This window comes from Asparagus officinalis, chromosome 10, assembly GCF_001876935.1.
Source record: "Asparagus officinalis chromosome 10, Aspof.V1, whole genome shotgun sequence".
NCBI classification, from domain to species: domain Eukaryota; kingdom Viridiplantae; phylum Streptophyta; class Magnoliopsida; order Asparagales; family Asparagaceae; genus Asparagus; species Asparagus officinalis.
This window is the reverse complement of record NC_033803.1, coordinates 71794369-71811969: the sequence shown is the minus strand read 5'-3', so window position 1 is coordinate 71811969 and position 17601 is coordinate 71794369. Positions and strand designations below refer to the sequence as shown.

The window sequence follows — 17601 nt, the reverse complement described above, 5'->3', positions numbered from 1 at the left end:
ACTGGAGGGGCCTGGACGTAATTTTGGGGCAGGGGAGGGAGGCGGAGCGGGGGAGGGAGGCGGCGCGGGGGAAGGGGCAAAGGGGGACCGGCAAAGGAGGAGGAGGAGGGAGGTGAAGGGAGGGCAAAATCGGGGTTTTGGACTGGAGGGGCCTGGACGTAATTTTTTAAAAAAGGAGGAGCTGCAGCACATTAGGGAAAGTAAGGGGAGCTGCAGCGCAATGGAAATTGAGTTTTGGGCCTTGAAGCAATTTTTCCTATAGTTAATGAAATGAAATGATTTCCTCTGTAAAGGAAGAAAATATTTTTTTTGTTAGAAAAAAGGAAAAGATTATTATCAATTTAATAATTTCCTCTCTACGTGACACAATCGGACCGTCCCGGTAAATAGTGTGTACGGAGGCTGGCCTCGCGACCCGTTTCTGACAAGTGGGACCCGCATAAAGACAAGTGGGACCCGTTTCTGTCACAGTTCCCGAGCTCGTCTTCCCAACTCCCATCACATAAAATCCACCCCCACTGTTTCTGGCGGGAAACGACGATGCAGTCCCCCCCAAAAAAACCCTAACTCCCCAATCAAATCAACCAAACAGAAAACCCTAACCCTAACCTCCGATCCAAATGCACAGATTCACGGCGAGCTCTCTCATGGCCTCGTCTCCTCGCTGGCTGATGCTCGCCGGATTCCTCCGCCCTTCTTCCGCCCGTCGATCCAAAATCTCACCTTTACCACGGTAAACCCTGACCCTAGGCGTCTCTTTTTTCGGGATTTGATCACATTAGCCCCTGAATCATCAATTTCTTATCTTTGGTTGTGGGATTGAAGGGTTTTAGGGAGGAGATATCACTGTAAATCTCTTAAAGTGATTAACGGGGTTAAATCAGGTAGAAGAGAGAAACCGAAACTTCTTAATGAAGGGGTTAATCATCCTCATATAATGTGGTGGAAAGAGGTGAAACACTTTTTTTTTTAAAAAAAAATTCATTTTTTAATAATTGTTTGATGGGGAACTTTTATGGGGTTTTGATGAAAAAAGTTTGATTTTGTAGAGGATGGAAATGTGCAAGAAGCCTTCGACTGTTCAGCTGGTTACGAGGCTCAACTATTCAAATTTGTTGGGGCTGGATGTCAGTTTAAAAAATGGGAGGTAAACTGATTTTTTTTATTATAATAATATTTTTTCTATCATTATAAGGTTTTTAAGTTACATAGGTTATTGGCATACTTACTGTTTTTTCTGTTCAGTTTAGAGATTAATTCTCCACCTAATAGGGACTTTGTTGTTTATCTAGTAATACTGTGGTCGTTCTTTGTCTATGCTATGTTGTATTTTTCCTTTTTCTCCTTTACCTAAATAGTTCCGACGGACTAACAGATATGTCTAAACAAGGAACTAGGCGGCAAAAGGCTTTGGATTGACTAGGATCAACTATCAATTGTTCAGTAACCCACCGCAGGTGACCCAGATTGTTGGGAGGTTCCATTATGGCTCTCATGGTCTTGGGCTTGATTCTGGGCTGGGTTATCAGAAAACAAAAAGTCCAGTGAAAGACGTGCAACTAAAGATAAGCGCTGATACCCAGATGTTAAAGAAGGGGAACATCATCAGAATCCTTAGATGATTCGTTACATTTATGTGTGGCACGTGTGTGAATTTGTTAGAAACTTCTTACCAAGAAGTAAATTCGCCTGGCCAAAACTCTATAAAGAAAACAATAGAATCAAGCATATCAGCATTAACCATATACTTGCTTAAAATAAACAGACTTTGTTCCAAATTACCTGTATTAAATAGATCATAGACATAACAACATAACACAAGCCTAATAGTTTTGCAACTTATCTTCTATTATGAAGCCACCAAGAAGCTAAAAAAGCAGATTTACCTTTGATCGTAAGTATTTATGCTTATTTGTCTGATTATAATTTTTTTTCATGTGGTGTTTTCCAATGCAGTTTGAAAGAAGGAACTCTTAACTCGGAGATATTACAATTTAAGTCAAAATTTCCCCGAGAAGTTTTGCTCTGTAGGGTATGTCATGAATCAGAAAGTTTCTATATATGAAGTCATTTGTGAATCTGTGATATTCTGTCTTTAATTTCTTTTCTGTTATGATGAAATTGTTTGGTTGTGCTAAGATGTCAGTTTTTTTCAAAGATCATCCACATTCTTGCTTTTCATTTTGGTGCTTCACAAACACGAATTATGGGTAAACTCTCATTTTTGCCATTGCACTTGTATGGGGAAAATGTGAAAGGGTGTCTGCAAGGAAATATTTGAGAGGGAGGAAAGAATTTCCGAGGCGTACAAGCATGCTTTTCCGTTGTTATATTCTGTCATGCAAGCATTGTTTCCGCCGCCTGGTAGAAGAATCCCTGCAGAGCAACAAGTTTTAATGCTTGACTTTCATTTCTAAGTGCAAAAATAATAATTTTAGAAATGCTTTATTTTCATTCTAACATTGTTTCCAGTATGTAAATTCTCATGAGAAGTAATTTAGGTCGGGATGGATTTAGCACCTCATTCATGTTCTATGCTTGATCATCTGCTTCTTTGGCATGTCCTTTTACTTCTGATTTTCATTGTGTATCACCTGTGCATGTGCATGCCCCAGCAGCTAATATCTCAGTAGCTGTTTAAGTCTGTTAAAATATGAGGAAATGGGATCTTTTTATGAAAACTCAAGCAAATTTCTGGATAAGTAGTTGGAAAAAACTATGTGTATGTCTCCAATTGTATACAAGTATAATAGGACGTAAAATCTGGGAATTGCGTGCAAAATTGGTAGTTTACGTAATTCAGGTTCCACGACCTTTCACTATTCATTTCCTTACAAGTTATAAGTGGTCCATGTTGAGGTTAAGACTTTAGTTTACTTTAATATTGTGTTTAATAGTAATTGTAATATTTCTTTTTTCATATAGGTTGGTGATTTTTATGAAGCAATTGGATTTGATGCCTGCATTCTTGTTGAGCATGCTGGATTAAATCCCTTTGGTGGTCTGAGGTCAGATAGTATTCCAAGGGCTGGATGCCCTGTTGTGGTATGTACTTACATGTTAATGGTAAACTTTTGAGTTCCTTTTAAGTCCATGCTTACTAAACATTTTGGTCATAAGAAAGGGAAAGGTTCTTTGAAAAGCCATGAACCATGTTATATGTAAGATTTGTAATTTGTAAAATTTTTGAATAGAGCTGCAACCTGCAAGTTAGAGTATATCCCAGTTTACTGTCATGCCAAGGATTCAGCTAGCTGCTCTTTACCATCACGTGTTTGATAATTTTGTTTTGCAGAATCTGCGCCAAACTTTGGATGATTTGACTCGTAGTGGCTATTCTGTTGTAAGTTGTTATAAGAATTTTCATTTTATTTGTTTTCTTCTCTTTTTGGTGTATCCTTCAAGCAAGACTAATTGCTGTTGGCATAATGCATTTCCTTTTGAACATCACATTCATGATTCAACAGTTCTGATAGTAAGTACTTTTAAGGAGGACTTACTAATCCTTGTTAGTATCTTGTGTTACACGATCAGTTGCCCTTTTTTGTTTAAATGATATGTATTGTGCTGTGGAACTAAGTTGCATGATATGGCATCTATGATACATTCATGAATGCAATACAGTACCACATACTTCACATTTTATATCTGGTGTCAGTAGTGGTTCAAAATTTATATGTTATTATCTTTAAATTATTTAATATTTGCTGAATTTTTTCTTGATTAATAAATTTTATGTTATCACATTTAGTTTTAATATTTACCTTTCTACATTGGACAACTGGTTCACAGAAAATATTGAGCTGATAAGTCTTGGGCCAACAATGTATATCAAGCTACCTAACAACCCCCTCATTTGGTCCTTAGGCCAGAAAATAAGACTTGCTTGGGAAGACAAAGCAATTTTGGATTAAATATAAATATGTTTTCAAGGATCAGGTTTTGAACCAACTATCTACTGAAAATTTAGAGTTGTAATCTCCAGTAATCATGTTAACAAAAATTTAAGCTGACAATTCTGGATCAGAAATATACAACAAGAATACTCAACATGCTTGCTTGAAGAAGTTCAAGTTGTTAAAATGCCCCCTGGTGCTGGGGAGTTTATTTAGGGTTCTTTCAAGCCCATATGGATAGGCATGTAGCTTATAAAGATGAGATAATTGTATTTGGTGCAATGTGTTCATGTTTTAGTTTATGCCATTGCTACATGATAAACCCATGGACAGACCTTACTTTTGTAGAAGGCAGAAGAAAATTTGTAACCAGGCACTTTATATTAATTCTCTAAATTTCTGTAGGATCTTTTCAGTGTTTTGTGTCAAACCTGTTGCTGAATATGTGACTTGCAATACCGACTTCTTCCTGCAGTGCATTGTTGAGGAGGTTCAAGGTCCAACTCAAGCTCGCTCCCGTAAAGGTCGATTTATATCTGGGTAATTGGCTTTTGGCTATTCATGCTGATTAATTTGTTTTGTATTACATATATCTTTTTGTTTTGCCGAGTATTAAAATATTTGATGCTCCAGATGGTAAAAAATATAACTTCTAGGTATAGGTTCTTGTTTCTTAGATAACCAATGAAGGAAACAAATAGAGTACAAACTGAAGAATGTGCGTGTCTTGTTGCTTATTTGGGCAAATTCTGTTCAAAATTTGTATCATTTTTCTATACTTGTGAACAAGAAATAAGCCTAATCTTGTCTTATACTGTTGTACATAAAATATTAAATGTCATTTGCACCGTGAGTGTTGTTGTTCCTTTTTTTAAATTTTTTTTATTAGAACAGAAATTTTGCTAAAATGAAGATGGTGTGCTTCAACAATCTTATTTTGATTGCACTGTTAACCTGGTATTATTAATAAATTGGTTCAAAGTTACCTAGCTTCAGTAAGAGCAACTGATCTATTCAATTGACTTTGCAGCTAGTAATAAGACCCTTTTTTCTCATTTTCTTTGGTTCCGATACAAAAAGTAGTAAGTACTTTTGTCTGGATCTTTGTCCTCTGCAAGTATTTAAAGGTTGCAGTAATATACCTAATTTTTTAGAAAATATAGAAATGATGAAAGGTAGTATAAGGTTGCCTCTATGCCATGATGCAACCAGTAAGTTCACTTGTGAAAACTGCCAAGTGCCAACCACTTTTGGAGTGAGAAATTGAATAGACAGCCGTAGACTAATTTTCTGGAAAAGCAATTTTACTTTCCCTATGGTTCAAATGTCCATGCTCCCAAGTCACAACAAGCAGGAGCGCATAATGTTGTCATGTTGTTTTGGTGTTCTATGCCACCTATTTGGGGAGAGTACCCCAAAATATCTCCCGTCATCCAATGGCAGTGAACTGTGAAATCCTCATATGATAGATCCTTACGAGTTATAAGCTCTTAGGTAATTGGAAAGCAGCCAATTTGCTTCAAAAATTGGTTCAGACAGTTGAGCAGTTGGTTATTCTGGGCTATCCAGTGATTCAGACAATTAAACTTGCTTCATATGGAAGACTTCCTTAGTTACCAATCTATGCCCTGTTAGTTGTCTAACAATAATGCCAAGTCATCGTCATTAATGCTGCACTCTGGCAAAGTATTATTTATCTGGGATACCTCTATATTTTTTCTCATTCACATTTTGCAAAAAAAGTAGTACAAATTTAATTTCATTTTTTTGCTATTTTGCTACCATCCTAAAACAAAATTATGCTTAAAGGAACCCGCTTCCTCTGGCTTTACGGTGATATTAGAAATTATTTATTTTATATTTACATCTTTCAACTTATATTCTCTACTTTTATTATTATTTAGTTTATGCATGATTCTTTTGGTAGGGTCAGATGTTAATCAGTCTTATTGTACTTTTTTTTTCATGTTTGTTTGTATCCCTGTCATTGATAATTGTTCACATTGATCTAGGTACCACATTTAGAAGTACAACTTATTGAATTTATATTTGTTTGTTTATTTATGATCTTTTGCTTGTCCATATTCTCGTATGTATTTCCTTCTCACTCAAACTTATGTGATCCTTCCAGCCACGCACATCCTGGTAGCCCTTATGTGTTTGGGCTTGCTGGAGCTGATCATGATGTTGATTTTCCGGAGCCAATGCCTGTTGTTGGTATTTCCAGTCCACCTTCATCTGCTGATGTTTGTACTTGAAAAAGTTCCTTTATCTTCAGTTCATGTTTCAACATGAGTGAGCTGCTTTATAGGTATCTCAAGATCTGTTAAAGGGTATTGCATGATCTCAGTCATTGAGACCATGAAAACGTATGCACTGGAAGATGGTCTAACTGAAGAGGCTATTGTAACTAAGCTCCGGACATGCCGATATCACCATTTATTTCTGCATACTTCCTTGCGACATAATTCTTCAGGTGCAAAACATGTGCATCATGAGGCTTTTTTTTACATAATTATGCATAATTTAATGTATCTGGATATTGCTATAGCTTTATGAATGTTTAATGCATACAGAATTTGCGTTCTAGGTACTTCTCGCTGGGGGGAATTTGGGGAAGGGGGCCTTTTGTGGAGCGAATGCAATGGGAAAACTTTTGAATGGTTTGATGGCATTCCTATTGAAGAGCTCTTGTTCAAGGTTTGGAGCTTGATGTCATAAACTTATTGTGGTCAGACTTTGTCTGTTACTGATTTCAGTTGCAACATTCTGTTTATCAAACTAAAATCTTCCATTGTAGTTTTTGGATGATGGATACTGCTATAAATATTGTGTGTTTTCCTGTTCTCTAGGAATATTCTATCTGGCATACTGGGCAGTAGGGACCTGTTCATGGTCGTGAAACTATATAGTCTGCACAACTTGTAATATGACTGTTAAGGAACTCTACATTCACTTTCATTACTTGCTAGATACATGTTTCATGAATGTGCATAAAATCACTACATCAGTACATCTTAATTTCCCTTGCGAGCTAAACAATTTCATAGGAAATTATGGCGGGGCATGCAATATGTTAGTAACTAAAACATCTGAAATAAACCATACTATGACGCAGTATAGTTCAATAGTCAATACATGCCACTTTTCCCCCTAGTTTTGTGACTTTATACTTTTGTAGTTTTCTTTTTGCTTTTTTTTTTTTGCTATCTGAAAACAGCTGCAGCTACAGCATGGCTATTATGCTGATGCTTGGAGTCATCTAGGAGCAGTTCTTTTCTTTTGTTTATTTATTTTGAAAGGATAAAAACTGTGTCATGCCCTTTGTTCTATTATGTTGCAATACTTGGCTCTTCTTGTATGTGTGACCTCATTAATTGGAGTGATTCCATGTGAGCAGTCTTATTCACCTGCCTCTCAATCTAGACTCTTTCTTGTTCTAACAGGATTTGGGAGTTTTTCTTCTTTGTCCCATGAGCTTAAACTGCACTACAAGGAAAGTTAGGTTATTTAGTTCTTACTGCCAACTTATTGTCAAGGTACATGATATTGTATTGCCTCCATGAGCAATTGGCACCGGATAATAGATGGTTGAACAGGTTAACACTCTCTTTTGACACTTGGTCAATTATTTTGAGCTTTCTTAACTTCTCCTCGTGCTCATAAAGCGGCATTCCAGATGATGATGATGGATGTTGATTCTCTTATCATTTGCCTCTCTTTTTTTCTTCTGCTTATCTCCATTATGTCACGAGTTTGGCTGTTGTGGATAAATGTCATTCTTAAATATCTATTATTACAACCCTGACAATCAAGTTTTGTTTGTTATCTTCAAGTAAGACAGTCGTTCACAGAGCATATATATAATGGCATATTTCCCTTGGTGGGTAATTACATTCGTGCTAATTGTTTCTTCTGTACTCTTTCTTATGTCTATATAATACAAAGGAACATACCAAGCACTATTTACCTACCTATGTGTGTGCTTGATGCCTTTGTGCGTTTGCATGTGAGAGGAGGGAGGTTTGGATTATTCCTGATCGTTATCTGATTGTTCCAATTTTCATGATACGCCTCTTCACTTTCATTAGACAAACAAACAATGGGTGCTTGCCCTAAATAAATGGAAACGTTGGAAAGTCTCGTTGTTTTGTTTCTGCTTTACAAATACCTGTGTTAATTGACATCATTGTCATAATCCTCAACCCTCCCACAGAGTTTTGATGCAGTGGTTGGGTCTTTGACATGATATCAGTGCTACCTAGGTTCAAATCCCACTAGTCATAAATTTAAACTGAATTTTAAAAAGTTGATATCACCGGGTGAGTCTTGATTTTGGCCCTTAAAAGGGTGCTCAACTTGCGGGCATACATTATAGTATAAAATTATAACCCTCAATTCTCACCACAACTTGAAATTTTTGGTGTAGTGGCATTATCATTTGACAAAAAGTTCTAAATATGGCGCCATTTCTTTTTTCTATATCATGTAGCTAAAAGTTAAACATCTGATTGTTGACATATTTGGTTTTACTTAGGTAAGAGAAATTTATGGTCTGAATGAAGAAGCCGCTTTTCGAAATGTCAGTATTTCTTCGGAGAGAAGACCTCAGCCTTTGTACCTGGGGACTGCTACTCAAATTGGTTAGAGAAGACTCTTACTTATTATATCTGCACCAGCAGCAATACTATAGAACTACCTGATTTATTTGAACATTTTCTTCTAGGAGTGATACCGACAGAGGGAATACCTAGCTTGTTGAAAGTGTTGCTTCCTTCAAACTGCACCGGTCTTCCAGCATTGTGCGTTTAACATCCCATGCATCTTTATTTACCTTTGGATAAATAATGCTAGTTCATAATTCATATAAATTGTATCTAGCTTAAGGTTTATGACCCCATTATTTCTTAACGTTGTTGATACTACATCTTTGTTTCACAGTATATTGACGACGCTGTTGCAACATAATATAGAATTGAATTTTAAGTTTATTCTTGATGATGGGAATGCTCAAATTGTTTTTTCTAGTTTTTTGTTAAATTGTCAGCAACTTCAAGTCATTTGAGAATCTTTTGGATCCTATATGAAATCTTTGCTTGATAATGATTGGATACTCTTGTTCGTCGTATTTGTAGCATACATATTTAGCCTCGTGTGATAAAAGATCCCAGAATACTTTTTTAAATGGTATCTAATTCAAATGACGTTAGGTTGTCTGTTGTCACTGATGTTTGATATTCAGTAACTGTTAACTTTTTTTTTCCTTGGATAGTCTTCTGCTCAAGATTACTTTCTTGGGGGGATGTATATTGATATTACTCTGTTCAGTTGTCAACTTTCCTGCACCATCTTACCACATGTGTCTTGTGTTTGCAAAAAGGTTTTCTTCTTCACAGCTGTATTATGTGATTTTTCGTCATGCAAATTGCACCTCATGTTTTTCTCGTTGCAAATCATGTTATAAATGCTAAGTTCAGAACACGACATTCAACATGGACAGCGACCTGATCTCTGCTGGGTTCACAACATGATTTATAAAAGTTCATAGTGTCTTCATGTTTCTGTCAATTTATGTGTATTGCTTTATGTAACATACTGCCATATCTGTGTACTTAGGTTTGGGCTCTCATCCCTAATTAAATGACATTTTATTTTCAATCTTATTCTAAATTCTCAATCTTCTAGTCCATTAATGTATTGCATTTGTTTTTTGTTACGTACGAGGCTGGTTCCTATTTCTCAGGTATTTAAGGGATCTTCTTCTTAATCCTCCATCATATGCGGTTGCTTCTGCAATCCAGCGTAAGTACACTTTAATACCTCTGGTCAAAGCAATTACTTACTATTGTTGATTAAGTATTTGGAGAAAGAAGAAACCATGTGTATCCATTTTTCTCTTGATGTCCTCTCTTTTACTCTTCTGTCTTCTTCTCTAAATCTTTTTCAAGTATTTCTTCTCTTTACTTCACACTTTGAGGATGCTTTCATCTCCATTATTTCTTATTCTTTATTTGGGCGAGAAAATGCCAGTTTCTACTGGCAATTCAATTTATGTCATTATTTGGGCCAATGAAAACTCTCAAGATTAAAAATAATGTTGAGATTTGGTGAATTTAATGGTTAAAGTACTTCATTATTTGTATACAGTTTGTTTCTGATTCAGATCATTACTGCTTATGTCATAGTCTGGTTTCTTTTCTTTTTCTTTTCCAAGTATTTTAGTTAACTTGAACCTTTTTCTGTCAGGGGCATGCAGGAGTATGAGCACTTTGACTTGTTCCATCCCTGAGTTTACTTGTGTATCAGCTGCCAAGGTTCTATTCTTAAGAATGAAATTAGATTTTATATCTTGAGTTAGGCCTGCTTCCATCACATCTTGCTATTTATACCGGATCAATAAATTTCTTTATAAACCGTGGCTAAACATAAATCATTATGTGTGTATATGTTGAAGAGTCCTGCATATAGTACAATGTGACCTTTCATAGTAATGTTTTTTGTTAGTATAATTTATAAAGGGCTCGCCATTAAGTATTAAACTATTAATCACTAGAACACCATCTTTTATAGCATCTTTTTATATTTGTAGTTTTTTTTTTTTGTTTTTGTCACTGAACCTCTGGTTATATTTTCTTATCATTGTCGGTGTTTATTAGACACTTATAGTCTTATACTAGTACTGCCTTGGTTGTCACAAACTGGAGTTTGCTCAATCTTGCAGCTTGTCCGATTGCTGGAATCTAGGGAGGCTAATCATATTGAGTTCTGCAGAATAAAAAATGTTGCCGATGAAATTCTGCAGATGCATAGAAATTCTGAACTATCAGCTATTCTACATATACTATTGGAACCAACTTGGGTGTCCACTGGGCTGAAAGTTGAATATGAGATGCTGGTATGTTGTTGTATCTTAATATCTGATTTAATCTTGTTATAAATCAAATGCTCTGAAGATTCAATCAAATAACTTTAGTTCCATTTATTTTTGCATGATTATTATCGTTATACTGTTTCACATACTGCAAGATCTAATTCCAGAGTGCACCTTCCTCCACATCTACTGCTTGGATGATAATTTTAATCTAGACTTTCACATAATATATCTTTAACTTTTCTGGATGTAAATAAATTGTTTATAGAAATACTTGCAGGCTAGATAAAGTATGGAAAAGTACTGTGTGACACTTGAGTTAACTGAACGTGATGATAGAATTCTACATTAATGAATATATTGGATCTTAAATTTCTGCGTTTCCTTGGTCAGTCCACAGCTAATGATCTAATCTCTCTTTTACACCTTAATTCCTAGAAACATGTGACACTTCAGTCAACTGGGCTTGGTGATAGATCTCTACATTATTTCTCTTTTACAGTACTGTCAGTTTTATTTCTTCAAAGATTTACTGGGTCAGCTTGTCACTAGACGACATGTACATGCTTTGACTTAGTATACATTTTTTGTTATCGCAATTCAAGACTGCACTTTTTTCCCTGTATGGTGCTTCAATGGTTTAATCGGCTAATATTGTAGTTTAACCTTCTATTAGAAACTTATTCGTGATTTTATCTGTAGGTAACGGAGTGTGGGTGGATCTCTCAAAGAATAGGTGAGATAATATCTCTTGGTGGTGAAACAGATCAGGAAATAAGTTCCCCAGAATATATTCCCCGTGAGTTTTTCGAGGATATGGAATCTTCATGGAGAGGTCGTGTGAAGAGGATCCATGCAGAGGATGTTTTTGCAGAAGTTGAGCGAGCTGCCCAATCCTTATCTATTGCAGTAGGTTTTACAGGAAGATTTCCAATTGAACTTGCAGTTCTTCTTTTATGTTTCATTTATACCCCTAAAGTTGGTAGTTCTTGTGACTTAAACAACTATCTTCAATCCTATTTTCTCCCACTTAGTCTGCCACAAAGTTGTTAATTCAACCAATTTTAGGGATATAATGAGCTAAGTTTTATCATGTGCAAGTCACATGGAAAATTTTAGGTGAATCTCAGTTTAACGGTAATATTCCAACATTTAACAAATGGAAGGTAGTAATGTGCTAGTTTAAGAAGCAATAAAGTATAAATATGTCAAGAAAATTTATAGGGTACATAAATGAATAGTCATGTAACCATAAGGTACTTAAAATTCTAGTTAGCAGTGTAGAATATGTTATACGGTTTGGTATCAGTAAGTGGAAGCTGCTGTTGCATTGTTGGTTGACGGCTTACCTAAGTCCCTCACTACAAATTTGGATTTCTGCTTCTATTTGATGGTCCTTGTGCACCATCTTTTTTCCTTCATCATTATAATGACTGCTTATAATCTTACAGAATACTATGTCAAGCTGTTTAATTTGAAAATCCTTATAGCCAATTGACTATGCTTACAAGAATACCACCTTGAAGTCCAGCATTTTCAGATTACATCAATGGTAACACTTAAGTCCATAATTCTCTAGGATTATCTAGGATGTGCATATGTAAATATGGTATGAGGTAATATGGTGTACACCCTTTCACATGATACCATTAGCTGGTTCAAAAAAAGTGGTTGAAGCTATACTATAAATGGTGAGAAAATATTGAAATAAAAAAGTATTGAAAAATGTCTTAGATGATAATGGGATGGCATATCAAAGGCACTAGGGTATTCAATCTCGCATGTTTTTCTTTCCTCTTATTCGTACAAGTCCGATGTTGATTTGTGAAAGTATCTCCTACTCCTTGGAATGATCATACTTGTTAGCTGCTCTCATCTTTGTTTACAATTTTTTTATGACATTCAATTGATTCTTTGTAGTTCTTGCTTTATTCACTTTTTATTAATATACCTGTCTTTTGCTATAGGTTATGGAAGATTTCATCCCAATTGTGTCAAGAGTGAAATCAATCATGTCTACTCTTGGAGGTCCTAAGGGTGAAGTATGTTATGCTAGAGAGCACGAAGCTGTTTGGTTTAAGGGGAAACGTTTTATGCCATCTGTATGGGCCAATACCCCTGGGGAAGAACAAATCAAGCAACTTAGGCCTGCCATAGATGCGAAAGGGCGAAAGGTTGGAGAGGAATGGTTTGCCACAAACAATGTTGATAATGCATTAACCAGGTGCAATTACATTGTTGGACCTTGTCACTTTAAACTTGACCTCCATCTTCCTGGTTTCTTTTTATTATTTGTTGTTAAATGGGATTTGATGATTTTTATTGGTTTACTCTGATTTTAGGTATCATGAAGCCAATGAAATGGCAAAGGTTAAAGTGCTGGAATTATTAAGAGGGCTTTCTGCAGAAATGCAAGTAAAAATAAATGTCCTCGTGTTCTCTTCCATGCTGCTTGTCATAGCTAAATCACTTTTCGGTCATGTTAGGTAAATTGTTGCAAATTAGTTTCAACTATCATATATTCATTGTTTCTGTGTAATTCTCCTTTCAAAATATTTTGGGGGCATATGTATTTGTGCATCAGTGTGTATATCTTTGCGTGTGTGTATGGGTTCATTGTTTTATTAGTTCAAATTACTTGATGAGTAAACTACAACAAAAAGGGCATGTTTTCTATTTTCTTAATCCTTATTTTGCCGCCTGAAAACAGAAAAGTTGTAAGTAATATGCCAGAAATTGTGGATACAGGTTCCTTAAAATTTCTTAGCATGACTCGTCTCATGGATAATCCTTTTTTTCCAGTGAAGGTCGAAGGAGAGAATGGGTTTTTCCTGAACTATACAAGATCCCTAAGTGCAAGGTATTGTTTTAAAACTCTGTAGCTTGATAAATTACAACAAAAGTGTAGAAGAAGTATGTGATACTAGAGGTGAATGAATATGTTCGGAAGAAGCAAAGCTTTTTAAATAATACTGAGATAGTATCGTTTACTCAGCAACTGAACTGATTTTTACTTTTTGACATTATATTCCAAGCGATGACTGCACAATCTGTGTACTTTTTACAAAACATCTTAAAAACTTCTTTTCTATTTATGTGCCACGGACATGCCTTTCCACTATTTACATTGATGCCCTTTGAGTCGACAAAGCATCAACGCATATGGGTAAACCTTGAAGTGATCCAATAGACAAAATTAGTATTGAACCCTCTATTTAAAATGTAACCAATCATTACCTACATGCATTTGTTTAAAAATGTTTTAACCTAGATTACATCAACCTATAGGCATTTATATACCATCTGTTAGCAATTAAATTACTATTTGACATATCTGGATATCAAAATTTATTTGTAAGAGCTTATTGTGTTGTAGTATTGTGGAACAAGTAATTTTGATTTGTGTATTCCACTGATTGTTTCTTTTGTTGGAAGAATTGTGCTCTGAATCCTTTTGAATGTACAAGGAATCCTCGAAGATACAATGAGGGAGAGTAGGGGATTTTATGTTTTCTTGCTTATGCATCAAGTAGCCACATATTGACCAGCTGAAACTTGCAACATGCTTAGATCTGTGATCTACAATAAGTTGATCCAAACCAAAAATTATATGCATAACTTTCAATTCGTAATAGAGTTGTTATATAAATAAGTTTACCTGTCTCAATGTTATTAGGTTTTTTTTAAGTTCAAAACAGTCTAAAGTTTTGTGAAATTGCAGAATGAAAGCTCAGCTCAAATGGCTGAGACACTCGAGTTAACAGGTCTATCACCTTATTGGTTTGATGTTGCACAAGGTGGTGCAGTTCAAAATACTGTCAGAATGGAATCAACGTTTCTTTTGACTGGACCAAATGGTGGAGGTAAATCTAGTTTACTTCGGTCGATATGTGCTGCTGCATTACTTGGGATCTGTGGACTCATGGTACCTGCTGAGTCAGCTACTATTCCTGATTTTGATTCTATTATGCTGCACATGAAAGCTTATGATAGTCCTGCTGATGGGAAGAGCTCATTTCAGGTGCTGAGTTATTCATCTTCTTCTTATTTTATTCCTAAGTCTGTTATGTATTCTTAGTTTCAGGATTGTCACCCGCAGGCTCTTCTTTACATTATGAACAATTAAGCTGCCAACATTTTCTTTATACATTGCGTAGGGTGATGTTCCCGTAATGTATGTTCCATTACAGGTAGTCAAGTTAGATGATACATACCAAATCAATTTAGTCATGCTTCAAATGGTAATACGAAAATTCAAATCTTGTATCAATGTATAAATTCTTGAAGAATTGGTTCTGAATTATTTGCTTTCAACAATTTGATGAGTGGCTTCTTCACTATAAGCATCAGCCAAATTTCAATTTGAAGATGACTTAGGTGTTAGGAACAAACCTCTTTGGAGTGTGCACAAGCATAAGAAAACAACTAGAAAGGGAACTTGAAGCATTTTTGCTTTATGTTCTGTGGGATAGAGATGCTTCTTGTGTTAATAAGATAAGGACAAGAGATACTCTGAATCCATCTTTATATAATGTTTTACAGCTTGCAGGGTGGGAAGGGGAAAATAGGTCTTTAATGTCAGCTAGTAATAGATTGCAGATGAATAACATATGCATTATGCCTGTACTGGATACACAGGGTAAATATTTAGAAAATCTGAAAAATAAAATCTCATACTGGAAAAGTTATATGTTTATGCCATAAGTTGGACCATCCATCATTTCTCATGCCACATAACAAATATTGCTGCTTCTGTAGGATATCCGATATCTGCTAATTCTGATATGGTTGATGCATGAAATGTTCTCTTACATCTATCTAATCCAGAAGCATTTTCTTTAGATTGAAATGTCCGAGATACGCTCACTAGTCAGTGGAGCTACTTCAAAGAGCCTAGTTCTCGTGGACGAAATCTGTAGGGGCACTGAAACCGCAAAAGGAACTTGCATTGCTGGAAGCATTGTTGAAACTCTTGATCAAATTGGCTGCATGGGTATTGTTTCAACCCATTTACATGGCATTTTCGATTTGCCGTTAGCCACAAAAAACACTGTGCACAAAGCAATGCTAACAGAGGTTATTGATGGAAAAATAAGACCAACGTGGAAGTTAACTGATGGAGTATGTAGAGAGAGTCTTGCCTTTGAAACTGCCCTAGGTGAAGGTATTCCTGAGAGAATCATCAGGAGGGCTGAGGAGCTGTACCTTTCAATGAACATGAAGGCAATCGGGTCCAAAGATTTAGATTCGAAATCTGATCTGAAGGTGTTCGATGAAGACTATTCTTTGCGGACTATTGGAGGATCAACTTTTGGGAGCATGCAGTTATTCCAGAAGGAAGTTGAGAGGGCCGTTACCATTATTTGTCAGAAGAAGCTAATAGAGCTTTACAAAAAGAAGAACACGTTGGAACTTGTGGAGGTAACGTGTGTTCCTATCGGTGTCAGGGAACAACCTCCTCCGTCAACAGTGGGCGCTTCAAGCATTTATATTCTCTTCAGACCTGATAAGAAATTGTATGTTGGGCAGGTAACTTCTGCATTATCTTAGCTCTTATTTTGGTATGAGGGATAATTGCCGGTAGACCTCCTGCAGTAATAGATGGGTCAGAATTCTCATGCAGGGGGTCTGTCTGCAGTAATAGAATTATAGGGGTAGTAAGTCACAATTTAGCGATAGTGCAGGGGGTCTATCCGCAGCTAGCCCGAGTTTTTTATGGGTCTCTGAAAGTTAAGTTTTATTGCAGACGGATGATCTAAGTGGTAGGATTCGTGCTCATCGCTCCAAGGAAGGCATGAAAGAAGTGCATTGTTCTTGTACATTCTAGTGCCAGGAAAGAGGCGTCGCAGGCCAACCTCGAGACACTTCTGATCAACCAGCTGCCCCTTCAGGGCTTTAGACTCGCTAACAAAGCTGACGGTAAGCATCGGAACTTTGGGACCACATCTAATCTTACCTTGGAAAGCCTTAGCTTGCGCCAGTGAGTAGTACAGTGTTGCCTCAAAGTCATTTTGCATACAAACAGATGTTAAAAAAAAAATAATCAGTACTATAATTTGTTTTGTAATTATTGAGAATCACAAGGCATGCTCACTAGTCATGAGGTTTACACCAATTTTGTTGTTCTTGTGGTGTAAAGCTCCTTTTAGATCTGTAAAATGTAGTGTCATGCCTTTGGTTGACATGTACAACCTGAAAATGTAATGAAAATGGTTATATTATCTCATTATATTTCCTATACTTCGCTGTGATTGAAAATAGTTCATTAATATTGATGCGATATGCTAATACTAAGCATTGAGTAAATCATAAACATCAAACTTCTGCTCACAAATTAAATGGTAGGAGTAAATATAGCTTTTTATGAGGTGCAAATAGCACTAGATTCTCAAGAAATGAATGAGGAGATGAGGAGGCATTAATTAGAAGAGTGTTGCTATATAGACCCATAATAGGGGGGACATGTGAGGTGTCGTCTTCCTGTCCCGTGATGTATTGTTCATGAACAGTGCATCAGACATGTGAGGTGTCGTCTTCCTGTCCCGTGATGTATTGTTCATGAACAGTGCATCACAGGATAGGGAGGCGACACCTCACATGTCTCGTACAGGTACCCTATGTTAGGGTCCTTAAGACATTTTTCTAATTAGACGAAGTGTCTAGCGAGAATAAGATTCCAAGCTTTCTCACGTGAGCCATCATCATATTACGCAATCATTACCATCGTCATCGTCTCAACGACTCAAATTGACAAAATCCTAATATGAAGTATAAAGAAGCTCTAGCAAAATATGTACTTCCTAAATGATTGAATATATTTATTATGGATCCTAA

At 36.1% G+C, this 17601-nt stretch overlaps 1 protein-coding gene across 1 annotated transcript; it reads left to right on the top strand.

Annotated features, from left to right (window-relative positions):
* LOC109825155 (DNA mismatch repair protein MSH1, mitochondrial) lies at positions 496-17002 on the top strand. Its single transcript, XM_020391897.1, is given in 24 exon segments — positions 496-733; positions 826-952; positions 1050-1147; positions 1957-2032; positions 2926-3045; positions 3296-3343; positions 4372-4436; positions 6028-6113; positions 6208-6372; positions 6487-6596; positions 8434-8539; positions 8623-8698; positions 9640-9698; positions 10143-10210; positions 10618-10791; positions 11470-11676; positions 12735-12991; positions 13110-13253; positions 13570-13627; positions 14489-14788; positions 15610-16296; positions 16514-16564; positions 16567-16605; positions 16608-17002. Coding segments are annotated over 24 exon segments (3378 nt in total). The 5' UTR covers positions 496-620; the 3' UTR covers positions 16752-17002.